Here is a 13,542-nt window from a genome sequence, read left to right on the forward strand (position 1 = left end):
GTACCTGCCATGTTTGATCAAACTCATATTAGGTGTCCTTAAGATGTGCTATTAACATACAAACAGCAACACAGAGCACAAGGCGAATAAAACACTGCACACCTCCAGTAGCGTAGCTAAAAATGTTGCATAAATAGAAGTTACCAACACCTTTTTCACAACACGTGACTGCACTTCAAAATGCTCAATATTCTCAGGTTTGTGTAGGGACACAGAAATGACTAAAGAAAAGCAGCTTTAATCATGAAAGTAAAGCATACAAAGGAAACTATCGGATTACTGAAACGAAACTGACAAAAACACACATTGAAGAGTTTAATAACTTTAGCTTCATGGTGGAGTGGAACAAAGAAGGATGCAAGAAAAAAGATGAAACATACAAAAAGCTTGTGTCTCCTATGTGTCTTCTGCCAACTTGTAGCTGAAATTTCAATTTCACACAAGAAAAAGATTCTCTCTGCCACTACACCAGGAAACTGCAGAACTAGTGATGCAACAGACAAACATTGCACAACACACACAGTTTCTCCAGCCACAGAAGTCCATAACCCCAACAGAGCTGTCTTGTGGCTAACCTTTTTGCAGAGTCACAGCTTTTGACAACTGCCCATTCCAAATTTACCACACAGTATGAGTTTGTATTTCTTCAAGATTGATGTAAATTAAGTCCAAGACATTCACCAACTTGAAAATGCTCATATATCCATACATCCCCTGACTTTTTTGAAGAAAACCAACTGTAAAAGTGATGTAATTTGTGTTTAGAATAATGTTAAGTTTGTTCACTGATTTATATGTGATGAACAAAATTTAGAAACCAATTCAGGTAACAAAGTATTCAAAATCAGAATGAATGCATCAGAAATGTTCTCGGTCCGGATATAAAGACTCACTCGTGTTTGACAACACTGAGAGGTGGGTGATCCAGTAAGTGGAAGGTCATGCGGGCACATATGTCTTTGTAATCCTGGTTGCGGCGCTCAAAGTCCTCCACGTGCGCTGCTAGATGTGAATTTACTATGCAGATGGTAGTGTTGTGGAAAAGAAACCTCACTGCAACACCTCCTTTATTTCCCTGCAAAAATGTACACTTTAGCATTTAAAAAAGCCCCCAATTTCCACATAGGCAAAACAGTGAGATACTAAAACCTGTTGAATTTGGAAGTATTGGAGCATGCTCTTCCAATTACATACATTTTGAGGCCGACTGTCAGAGTTTGTCAACAAACCATTTTTCCCATGATTCCTGTGCCCACATGCTCTGCAGCCACTTCTTTTATGTGATTCTTGAGTGTCTTTTTGACAAAGACTACCAGCATCATACCAACCAGTCGTATAGTTTGGACCTGTGGACATTAAGAATAGCCACATAATCTAAGCAGTAGATGATGTACGTTACATTACATACAAGACAAACTGTTCAATAGTTGGTTGAGTCATGTTTAAAGTAGACCTGCATTGAAATAAATGTGGTCAGATTTCAGAAAGAAATAGCTGATATGTATTTGTAAGACCCTTGTGAATGCAGTAAAGTAAATCTGTAAGCCCAAATTTGTAATTCAGCGGAGAAATCTTCGTTTAAAAATGACAAATTTGCAGCTAAAATTTAGCCCTCTGTGAAAACAGTTTGTACAGCCGTATCATTTCCATGACGTCAGGGACAAGACGACGCGCTCCCGCCTTCAGTCCGATCCCGCATTGAAATTGATTTTATCTGTTAAGTAATGTTACTTATACACGTCCTGGTTTCAACATCCAAAAGTAAGCTGCAATGAATGTGAGATACAGATCTGTGTGCTCAGATCAGCAATGACATCGACAGTGGGCGCCGTTCTTCCTCTCCCGCTCTCTGCCTCAGCTGCGCTTATTAAGTCTGCGGGCTCGTTAACGAGCTCGTTAACCACCGACGCGGGCCACTCACACTGCCTGTGTCTGCTTTGCAGCTGGTGTTGTGCTACATTCAGCGCACAACACCGGCATCACCTCTCTGTCTACTGAATGGAGCTGCAGCACATTTGGCACAAGTCCTGAGATTACGCTCGCTGTTTTAATGCGAAGCGGCCGGTACACCTGTTGCTGCAAGGACAGACTTCTTGTGGCAAAATCCACAGCACCGCATGTCTCGGCAATCGGAGCCCCAGAGCTCCATGGACGCTGAGAGAGGTTTATATATTTTTAATGACTGGGATTCTTTGCGGGTCTCGCCTCCATATCCCGCGATGGTACCGGAGGCGAAAGACAGATTTTCATTGCGACACCACTCAATCAAACGGGCGTATGAAAAAAGTCCCCCAAAATAATTTTCAAGCACAAATAAAAGAAATGTGTACTTACCAAACGTGCCGCAAGACAATATGAAGTTTTAAAAACGTAGATCCTTCCGTATAAGACAAGAAAAAGGTGCAGATGCAAACTGACGTAAATCCACAAATTACAATTGGCGCAATGCATGCTGGGAGAGAGGGTCTTGTCCGTGACGTCTCGGCAGCGTCCATGATGAGAGGGACAATTTGCGGAGGGCTAAATGTTAGCTGTAAATTTGTCATTTTCAAATGAAGATTTCTCTGTTGAATGACAGATCTGGGCTTGCAGATTTACCTTACTACATTCAGAAGGATCTCATGTGTAAATGTAAGTCATTTTTTGTTCAAAAAATCTGACTGCATTTTTTTCCAATGCAGGTCTCCTTTAAGAGGTATTCTCTCCCAACCCACTTTCTTGTACTTGGCTTCTGGGTGCAAACTCTTCTCTACAGCTTCCACCCACAGCTGCTCCTTAGAAGAGTCCATGTAAAAGAAAGCCTCTGTGCTCAGGTCCAACTCCTGAAACCTAGAGTCAAAGACAACCATATTGATTGATATCAATGATCCAGCATAAGACAGCTTATGTGACTTCATGTTGTTACATTAGTCCAAGGATATAGCCAGGAAAACCAATTCAAGTTCACACTAACCCCAGTGCATAAATATCAGGAGGTTCTGCATCACAGCAAAGCCACGGCTCAAGGCTGCAGTCTGGAGACTGGCCATTCACATTCCATGTACCTGTGAAAACCCTAAAGTAATGATAAGAAGTATTAATGCACAGTGAACAAATAAGCATCATCTCAGATATTTGTTTAGCTGAAGGTTATCTGAAACCGCTTTCTACATAAGACTATCATCTAACATAACTAAAATCAACCTCAGCAGTTTAAAATCAAAGGGCAACAACTGGATACTACATAGTATTAAACAAAAGTCTGCATTTATGTGATATATATATATATATATATATATATATTCACACGAGGTCTGTGAGAAAAGTATCCGACCTTATTATTTTTTTCAAAAACCATATGGATTTGAATCACGTGTGATTGCATCAGCCAAGCTTGAACCTCCGCACGTCTGTCTTAATGTGCCGAAAAAGTGCTGATGTCCACGTCTTTTCACAATTCCTGTGTTAGTAAGATGACATACCGCATCAAGACAGCGTCCAGTTTAGAAATGAACGGCACATTCCACTGTTACAGGGGTTTCTGTCATGGAAAGAGGAGCGGCTCCACCGCGTCACGGTGGAGCCACATGGCGCAAAGCAATGCCGTGATGAAGCCTCACAGGACATGTTGGGGCATGTCCAGCTCATGCACAATCACAATCGGATAATCATACAACTGGAAAGCAACCGGAATCCGTCTGAAAGCCATCTCAAAGCCGTCCTGTGAGACCAACACCGAGGTGGTTTTGTCCCGCGCCATGAGCGGCATGGTGGCGCATTCATCCGCTTTTTTCCATGAAAAAAACTCCTGTAACAGTGGAATGTGCCGAAAAGGTGCTGATGTCCATGTCTCCTGCCTTTTTGTGAAAGTCAGACGACCTCCCGGATCAACAAAGCCTTCACGTTGGAAATGATCTGGTTGTTTCAGCGGGGTCTGAGCATGTCGATCGCGCTCTCAGCAGTTGTGGGCCATCCTTAAAGCAGCAGTAACACTCCGTAATCTGTTTAATCCCCATAAAATCGTCCCTGAAAGCCATATTAATTTTTCAAACGGTGTCCACCTGGAGGTCTCTCACAGTTTCTGGAAAAAAATTGATGCAGCAAAGCTCCAAATCGTTCAGACATTTATTCGTAATAAAAAAAACAACGAGAGGGGTGGACCAGTGAGGAAAATAAGTATTTGAACACCCTGCAATTTTGCAAGTTCTCCCACTTAGAAATCATGGAGGGGTCTGAAATTTTCATCTTAGGTGCATGTTCACTGTGAGAGACAATCAAAAAAAAAATTCCAGAAATCACAATGTATGATTTTATAATAATTTATTTGTATGTTACTGCTGCAAATAAGTATTTCAACACCTGTGAAAATCAGTGTTAATATTTGGTACAGTAGCCTTTGTTTGCAATTACAGAGGTCAAACGTTTCCTGTAGTTCTTGACCAAGTTTTCACACAGTGCAGCAGGGATTTTGGTCCACTCCTCCACACAGATCTTCTCCAAATCTTTCAGGTTTGGAGTTTCAGCTCCCTCCAAAGATTTTCTATTGAGTTCAGGTCTGGAGACTGGCCAGGCCACTCCAGGACCTTGAAATGCTTCTTACGGAGCCCCTCCTTAGTTGCACTGGCTGTGTGTTTGAGGTCATTGTCATGCTGGAAGACCTAGCCATGACCCATCTTCAATGCTCTTACTGAGGGAAGGAGGTTGTTTCATCCAGATGGTCACTGGTGAACTTCAAACGGCCTGGACATGTGCTGGCTTGATCAGGGGGACCTTGCTGCCCTGCAGGATTTTAAACCATGACTGCATCATGTGTTACTAATGTAATCTTTGTGACTGTGGTCCCAGCTCTCTTCAGGTCATTGATCAGGTCCTCCTGTGTAGTTCTGAGCTTTGTCAGAATCATCCTTACCCCACAAAGTGAGATCTTGCATGGAATCCCAGACCGAGGGAGATTGACAGTTTTCTTGTGTTTCTTCCACTTTCTAATAAATAATCTTAACAGTTGTTGTCTTCTACCAAGCTGCTTGCCTGTTGTCCTGTAGTCCATCCCAGCCTTGTGCAGGTCTAGAGTTTTGTCCCTGGTGTCCTTAGACAGCTCTTTGGTCTTGGCTATGGTGGACAAGTTGGAGTGTGATTGATTGTGTGTGAACAGGTGCCTTTTATACAGGTAACAAGTTCAAACAGGTGCAATTAATACAGGTAAAGAGTGCAGAATAAGAGGGCTTCTTAAAGAAAAATTAACAGGTCTGTGTGAGCCAGAATTCTTGCTGGTTGGTAGGTGTTCAAATACTTATTTGCAGCAGTAACATACAAATAAATTATTAAAAAAAAAAAATAAAAAAAAATCATACATTGTAATTTCCAGATTTTTTTTTTTTTAACTAGATTATGTCTCTCACAGTGGACATGCACCTAAGATGAAAATTTCAGACCCCTCCATAATTTCTAAGTGGGAAAACTTGCAAAACCATAGGGTGTTCAAATACTTATTTTCCTCACTGTGTGTGTGTGTGTGTGTGTATATATATATATATATATATATATATATATATATATATATATATATATGTGAACACACGTGTCATAAACGGGATTCTCCTACCTGAAGGTCTTGATATCCACGTACTCCCTCTCCTTCTTAGCCAGGCGGTGTTTAATGAGGTATTCCCGCTGTCCTGCCTGAGTGGAGAACATGCCCTGTCTCATGGTGTTTGTGGTTGGACTTTCACACCAAGAGGGTGGCCTGTCCATACGGTCAAACTCTAACCTAAAACTACTGGGATACATAATAATAAGTGTTATTCCATATAAACTATGTTCAGTTTCCAGGTAAAACATCTTCAAATCACAGAAAAACTAGAGACAAAAAAAAAATAAGTTGGACGTGTCCCACACACACACACACACTACATAAGAGTAAACATTTATAAATATGCACATCTTATCTGCTGGTTATTTCAGGAAAAGTTTCTGTGAAGGCTCTCAGTTGTCCAGGTGGTTTCCATAGTAGAGAAACTTGAATCTTCGACTGGACTGGGTAGCTTGACGCAAGGACGTTTTGCTTCAAATCGCAGAAGCTTCCTCAGCTAAAATTCTTACTCTAGTAGTCTGACTTCTGTCTTGACTCTTGTAGAGAAGAATAAACAGAAGCCACAAAGGTTAGGTTTAAAACTCCAGCTTTTGTGGCTTCTGTTTGTTCTTCTCTACAAGAGTCAAGACAGAAGTCAGACTACCAGAGCAAGAATTTTAGCTGAAGAAGCTTCTGCGATTTGAAGCAAAAAGTCCTCGCATCAAGCAACCCAGACCAGTCGAAGATTCAAGCTTCTCTACTATTTCAGGAAAACCAAACAAAAATCTTGTCAACGCAAAGATCTCTTTTATTGCAATGTTCCACAGAGTGTAAAATGTTACATACATTTATTAAAACGTGCAAAGTACCTGATGGAACAGAGAATGTTTGAAAGTCTCTAAGTAACACATAAAACCCAATAAGACATGCTTTTTATGAGCTACAGAAATGAGAGAACTAGGAAATGTAGGTATTACAAGTTGATTGCAGATGAGGTACTGGGTCTTACAGGAGCCCCCCTCAGTGTCAACATGTAGGGACTCAGTGGACAGTAGTGTCAAATAATGGTTAAGACACTAAGGTAAGTGTTAAACGGTAAAATCAGTCATCCTAAGAAGTTTATTGATATGTAGTGATGTAAACATGCAACAGGACACTTCTAATAATGTGTTCGCCTGTTTAGTGGTGATAAGAAACAGTTTATTCATGCGCCAAATTAAATAAATTAATGCGCCAATTAAATTAAATTAATTTTTAGCACGAGTGATGATGATACCCCCCAAAACATCTATAAACAGAGCCTATGTTGGAAAAATGTTGAACTTCTCCTTTAATTAGTGATATGTTATTTATGTTCCATTTCATTGCATTCTGAATAGCGTCTGGTGCATCATGTAATCATTTTCAGGTCAACTTTTTAGAAAACAATTCTGGTAAAAATGATACAACCATGAAGAATTAACTTACTCTGGTTTGTTGGAAGTCATTAAGTTGTCTTTGGCCTGTGATGACAAGTCTCTGCCTTTGGGAATTGGGGGTACTGGAGGCAGAGGAGCAGAGGGAACATAAGAGCCTCTGCGTGGAGGTAGGGGGGGCACAGGAGGAGGTTCTCGAGAGGCAACAATGCGGTTCTGGTGGTTCTTCTTTTCCTCCACTTTAAAAGAGGGGTTGAAGGTTTCCTCAAAGCCAAAGTCTGATGCAAGCAATTGAGCTGGATTTTCTCCATCTTCAAATCAAAGTAATGAAAACACAGACTGAAATTTCACACAAACAGAAAGAATACAATAATAACAATTTAAGTGAAATAAATATTCATAAGTTAACAGTTTTCTAAAAAGTAAACAGTTTACCCCTACATTACCTGTGCCAGTTTGATTAGCTGGAGTGCTGCTATCAAGGTTGGAATTTTGTGTATTTGTTGGTTTGTCTCCAATGCCCGTAGAAGTAGTCGGCTTTTTTCCTCTTTGGAATGGAACTGGGGCTGGACGTCTTGGGGCCGCAACAGGCTCCATCGCTTTTGGTGTTGTAACTTTAGACAAAACTAAAAAATAGACACCAGTGTTAGAATACAACACACACTGACACAAATTAACCACTGCTGACTGCTCGTTAATTAAACACTAATTCAAAGGATATAAAAAAAAAAAAATCAGACTTATATCCAGAAAAACACTTCCGTTATGTCAGGACCAATGAACACCAAAAAGGTACCTTACTGATATCAACACTGAAGACACTATAGTGTACCTACTTATTACTTCAGTGAAGAAATGTTTTTAGTAGCTCTGTGTGTCTGTCTGCGTTTCCACTAGGGATGTCCAGATCAGGGTTTTTTTGGCCCCGATCCGATTCCGAGTCATCTGATTTTGAGTATCTGCCGATACCGAGTCCCGATCCGATACTTTAAAAAAACTGAATGAACAAATGCTAAATATATAATAATTTCATCTTAATCACCTTATTTTGTTATTTATCACTTAAACAGTGCACTTCTCCTTGAGGTAGCTTGAACAATCACGTAATAATCTACCAGACTTAAAAATGGTACAAATTTCCATGTTATTTTGTCTAAAAATAAATGTTCAAGGTTTCGTATGTTGAACAAGAAATTATCTAATCTAGTAGTTTTGTTCCAGCGGTAATTGTGCATTTGAACAAATCTTAGCAGGGTTTGCACATACTTATATATTTATCTATTTATTAATTTATTTATTTGCCTTTTGCACATTAATTTTTATGCTGACCATCTTTTAGTCATTTCTCCTAATGCTTGTTTTTAGTGGTTTAGTAAGCTTGTGAGTGCCCGGTTGTGTCTGTGTTATACTTTTGTTTTGCATACGTTCTTCGTTAGTGTCTTCATTGTTATTGTTGTGCCTGACTAACATGGAGGTCCTTTGCTGTTTGCTGCAAGTCAAATCTACCAGTGGGTGCAAATAAAGTCACCTGAACCTGATCATGCAAAAACCGAGGAGAGCTGACATTTGCTTTTGGTATGCTTATGTATTTTGGGTCAAGGATGAATGCTGCGAAAGCAGAAAGAGGATAGGAGAAATATTTTTGGAGAAATCAGCAATTTAGCTAACAAATAAACAATGGATGTTGTGCTGCAATGCACTATGGAAGTTTGGGGTTTTAAATGTTGTTATTGTGGTTCATGTTAGTTTAACAGTGTTGTTAGTGTGACAGGTCGGTCACAATCAAGGCTATAGATACAAAATATAGATGTTATCATATCAGAAACACTAAATCATATGTCATGAAGATGTACTTTTGCTTTTAGCATCTGCATATGAAAAAAAAAAAAACTTCATGTTGCCGAAAAAATGGTTTGAATAATCCTAATATTTAACAAGTTATGACCAGAAACGTGGTGCATTTTTAAATGAAATTAGGCGTTATTCTGTGTCACTTTAAAATTGATGCAGCATGTTTTATTGTATAACAATAAAGGTGCGGTAGTCTTTAATGTAAATGTTTTTCTATGATATAAACAAATATCAGTTTTCTATTTTCAGAAAATTTCATCAATTTCGGGTGATCCCAGAGACAGCTACATAGTTTCACAGAAATGAGTTGCACCGTTGTAAAATTTAATTTTCAACACAATATTGAATGGAAATGCTGAATGAAAACAATAAAAAGTCATCCTTTGGTCTTTAAATAATGTTATTTGAAGTCACAAGGGTGTCTAAAAAAATAAAAAAGATTTAATGTGGCCAGAGCAATATTTTGTTTTTGGCGATGATCACACTGCATGGTCTCAGATGTACAGAAAATCCTGTAGAGTCCGTGACATACCTATATTTAAAAAATAATAGCATGGTGAATGTAACTTAGTTTTATTGTCCTATGTTAGGATAATTAGAGGATATAAGTTGAATGGAATAAATAATTAGGTCCTATACCTGTTATGATGAAGGCTATAGGTAGCACTGTGTCACAGACTCTACGTGTGTAGAGTCTGTGACATATAGTTTTAAAATAGTACATGGATGATTCTATGAGTATCCATGATGAAGTGCTCTATCTATATTGAAGAATACAGTTTGTTAAGTCTTAGAACTAAAACATATACCAATTTTTTTTAAGTAAATAGTAAAATAAATGACTCTTGTATTAAGGATATCCTTTCTATTGTAGAGTCCGTGATGGTCAAAAGGTGACTTTGCCTCTTCGTCTTAATATTGTCACCAAAAGAAATTGGCTAGAGATACATGAATAAAATTTTGGATTATACTGCACTAGACATTGGTCTTCATAATTGGTCTCAATTCAAAGAAAAATACTTACATTGATTTTTGTCTTAAGGTGACACACCTTAAGACACCTTGATTGTGACTGACCCATTACTGATTTATTGTGATTTTGTAGTTTGTAGGTTTAGTCAGTTTAGTTGACTTATGTTGCCATTACCATGAGTGAGTTCAGTCTCACGTTGCTGACACCATGAGTGAAACATGTACTGTATCTCCACCCTGTTTGTGTCTCAAATTAGAAGCACCTGCATGCGGTAAAGACAAACAGCTGTGCGTACATGCAACTTTGATCAGGGGCCAAAAGCACAGCTGACATTTGCTGTTTGGTGTGTTTATGTATTTTGGGTCAAGGATGAACGCCGCCCAAACGGAATGCTGATAGGACTAATAGTTTTGGAGAAGCTAAAAATATTAACTAACGTTGCTAATTACATTTTGGACTCACATGCCTTTCCAGCAGGGAGCAGTAAATCATCTGCATACAATTGTAAATATGTTAAAGATACATGGATGACACAATAAAGTGAAAACATTTATTTCCATTGTGGTCCATTTAAAAATCAAATGACAAAATACAAATAATAATAAAATAAAAATAATAATAGCATGTATATGATAACAACCTAAACAATCTATAAATACATGAAGACAGTAAAGTAACATTAAAAATGACATAATTAACAGGAAATAAAAGGGTTGAGATCCTCTTCTAAAAATTGTTGAGGTATAAGGTTCTTAAAACATTCTGGACTGACTGACTCATTGCTCAATTTATTACCACCCTTGAAAAAATGCCAGCTACGGATTTTGTAAACACTACCCAATCTAGAGCCTGTTGATCCCCCCAGTCAACATGCTAATATATGTGCGTGTATGTAACTCCAGGTAGTTATTTATTCCAATTCACTATCCTTATGAATACACTACGAGTTCACACACAAGTGGTATTCAACATGTTTATACAAGTCACCTGTACAATTTTCCTGAATTTCCTGAATCTGGTGTGGGTCGCTCATACAAACTGATCATACTCAAGAAGGTAAGAGAATTTTGAGAAAATGATAAGATAAATGCTAAGATAGGAACACATAAGTCAAAGCATGGTGACATTCAAGGACTGAAGTCTTTCAGTCAGTGGGTGCAAAGAGCAAACAGGGAACCAGCGGGCAGTGTAATCCACCCTTGGCAAATAAATGTTAGATGATTGATTAAATATTTTATAACCTTGACAGGCAGTGGAGTCTTACCGTGTTCTTGTGCACTCTTCAACTGGGTAAAGAAGGTGTGTGTCCAACTATCATCTTGAAATTCTAACAGCAACTCTGGGGCTTTTTCTCCTTTGATTCTTATTCTAACACAAGCTGCAGAAGACCGGGCGGGCAGAAATCCACATTATCTTCAGACTTTGCAAACACATAATTGTAGACTGTGTCTATAATACAATGAAAAGTGATTGAACAGCTCACTAACAACATGCTTTAAGCAAGCCCTGGCAACTCATGACTAGCAGCTACAATGGATATTCAAACAGGCATGCTGTGAAAATGTAAGCTATAGTTTCTTTTGCCACATTACAGGCTACAATTGTTAGGCTTGATTGCAAGACCAAAATATCTTCTCAGCACTGATGCAAACTATGTTAATTAATTCTGTAATAAAAAATGAAACAAAAGTACTTACAATCTGCTGAGAAGTCTATAAGAAGAGCTTCTTCAGCTTCTGAAATTAAAGAAGAAAGGGATCTTTCAGTGGTGCCTGTACAGTTCAAAAGGTCTACTGTGGGATTAACCAGTGGTGCTATAAACCGTTCCAACAGGGCAACAGCCATTGATTTTTGAACTTTTTTTTTATTTCCCATGCACAAAGGAAATGCTCCCCAGACATCACTTTTACATAACTGTGCTGTAACATTGAGTAAGCAGAAACACTGCTGTCCCTAAAGGTTAGAAGAACGTGTGGCCCATTATGGTGAAGTGATAGGTAAGTACACTGTAATCACAGTAATATGACAAAAAATACACAGAAACAAGGAGTAGTTTATAGCAGTTGGTAACATATACTGTATGCTTAGATTTTGACCAAGAGTATAAAAATAAAAAAGGGGCATACCTCGTACAAATTCAAAGTTACCATTGATGGGTATCGACAGCTGAGGCACTGGACAAGACACAATGGCATCAGGAGTTGCCAAAACACCCAGTCTGAATGAAGACAGCACAGAGTCACACTTAACACGTGGTGAGCCACCATTACCACTCTTTACCCTCATGAAGCTTTGAGCAGGATAAAACATTTTGGATTTCAGTGGGTTCTTCAAGGACACGTCAACATACAGACAGGCATAACTGAGAATCGATCGCCTGATCTTTTGGTTGGAGGAACATTCACTCCAACCAATGAGCTACACTCTGCCTATAAAAGGATGATTAATAAAATTAAAAAATCATATTCATTAGGGGTGTCGGGAAAAAAAAAAAAAAATCGATTCACGTCCGAACTGCGATTCTTATTTACAGTAGTGTTCAGAATAATAGTAGTGCTATGTGACTAAAAAGATTAATCCAGGTTTTGAGTATATTTCTTATTGTTACATGGGGAACAAGGTACCAGTAGATTCAGTAGATTCTCACAAATCCAACAAGACCAAGCATTCATGATATGCACACTCTTAAGGCTATAAAATTGGGCTATTAGTAAAAAAAAAGTAGAAAAGGGGGTGTTCACAATAATAGTAGCATCTGCTGTTGATGCTACAAACTCAAAATTATTTATTTATTTTATTATTTTTTTATTTTCAAACTGCTTTTTTAGCAATCCTGTGAATCACTAAACTAGTATTTAGTTGTATAACCAGTTTTTCATGATTTCTTCACATCTGTGAGGCATTAATTTTGTTGGTTTGGAACCACAATTTTGCTTGTTTACTAGTGTGCTTGGGGTCACTGTCTTGTTGAAACACCCATTTCAAGGGCATGTCCTCTTCAGCATAAGGCAACATGACCTCTTCAAGTATTTTGACATATCCAAACTGATCCATGATACCTGGTATGCGATATATAGGCCCAACACCATAGTAGGAGAAACATGCCCATATCATGATGCTTGCACCACCATGCTCACTGTCGTCACTGTGAACTGTGGCTTGAATTCAGAGTTCGGGGGTCATCTCACAAACTGTCTGCGGCCCTTGGACCCAAAAAGAACAATTTTACTCTCATCAGTCCACAAAATATTCCTCCATTTCTCTTTAGGCCAGTTGATGTGTTCTTTGGCAAATTGTAACCTCTTCTGCACGTCTTTTATTTAACAGAGGGACTTTGTGGGGGATTCTTGTAAATAAATTAGCTTCACACAAGCACCTTCTAACTGTCACAGCACTTGCAGATAACTCCAGACTGTCTTTGATCATCATGGAGCTGATCAATGAGTGAACCTTTGCCATTCTGGCTATTCTTCTATTCATTTTGATGGTTGTTTTCCATTTTCTTACATGCATCTCTGTTTTTTTCAAACACTCGTGAGCTGCATAGTTCAGTGGCTGCAGCTTAGCATGGCGGAGCTAATTCAGCCAGCACAGTCTTTGCTGAAGGCAAATGTTTGGGCGCATTTTGGATTTTATTATTTGCTGTGTAAGAAGGAGCTTGACATGACTTATGCAGTGTGCGAAATCTGCAAAATGAAAGTCAAGTACTTCGCAAACACTTCAAATCTGCAAGCCCACATGCTACGCCATCACCC

The 13,542-nt window shown here is 38.8% G+C and overlaps 1 protein-coding gene across 5 annotated transcripts in view; it reads right to left on the reverse strand.

The window, feature by feature from the left end:
- Positions 1 to 13,542, reverse strand: part of ocrl (OCRL inositol polyphosphate-5-phosphatase) — a 38,940-nt gene that overhangs the window by 13,538 nt on the left and 11,860 nt on the right. For 2 of the 5 annotated variants that reach the window (XM_034181756.1, XM_034181754.1), the window contains exons 3-12: positions 11,914 to 12,005; positions 11,485 to 11,523; positions 11,052 to 11,165; positions 7,410 to 7,589; positions 7,016 to 7,274; positions 5,582 to 5,755; positions 2,954 to 3,055; positions 2,715 to 2,829; positions 1,230 to 1,346; positions 894 to 1,075 (exon numbers count right to left, since the gene is read on the reverse strand). In XM_034181756.1, coding sequence (XP_034037647.1) covers positions 894 to 1,075; positions 1,230 to 1,346; positions 2,715 to 2,829; positions 2,954 to 3,055; positions 5,582 to 5,755; positions 7,016 to 7,274; positions 7,410 to 7,589; positions 11,052 to 11,165; positions 11,485 to 11,523; positions 11,914 to 12,005 — 1,374 coding nt within the window. The remainder of the gene's footprint in view (positions 1 to 893; positions 1,076 to 1,229; positions 1,347 to 2,714; positions 2,830 to 2,953; positions 3,056 to 5,581; positions 5,756 to 7,015; positions 7,275 to 7,409; positions 7,590 to 11,051; positions 11,166 to 11,484; positions 11,524 to 11,913; positions 12,006 to 13,542) is intronic. The other 3 variants (XM_034181758.1, XM_034181757.1, XM_034181755.1) reach the window with 2 other exon arrangements.

This window comes from Thalassophryne amazonica, chromosome 11 (assembly GCF_902500255.1).
Source record: "Thalassophryne amazonica chromosome 11, fThaAma1.1, whole genome shotgun sequence".
NCBI lineage: Eukaryota > Metazoa > Chordata > Actinopteri > Batrachoidiformes > Batrachoididae > Thalassophryne > Thalassophryne amazonica.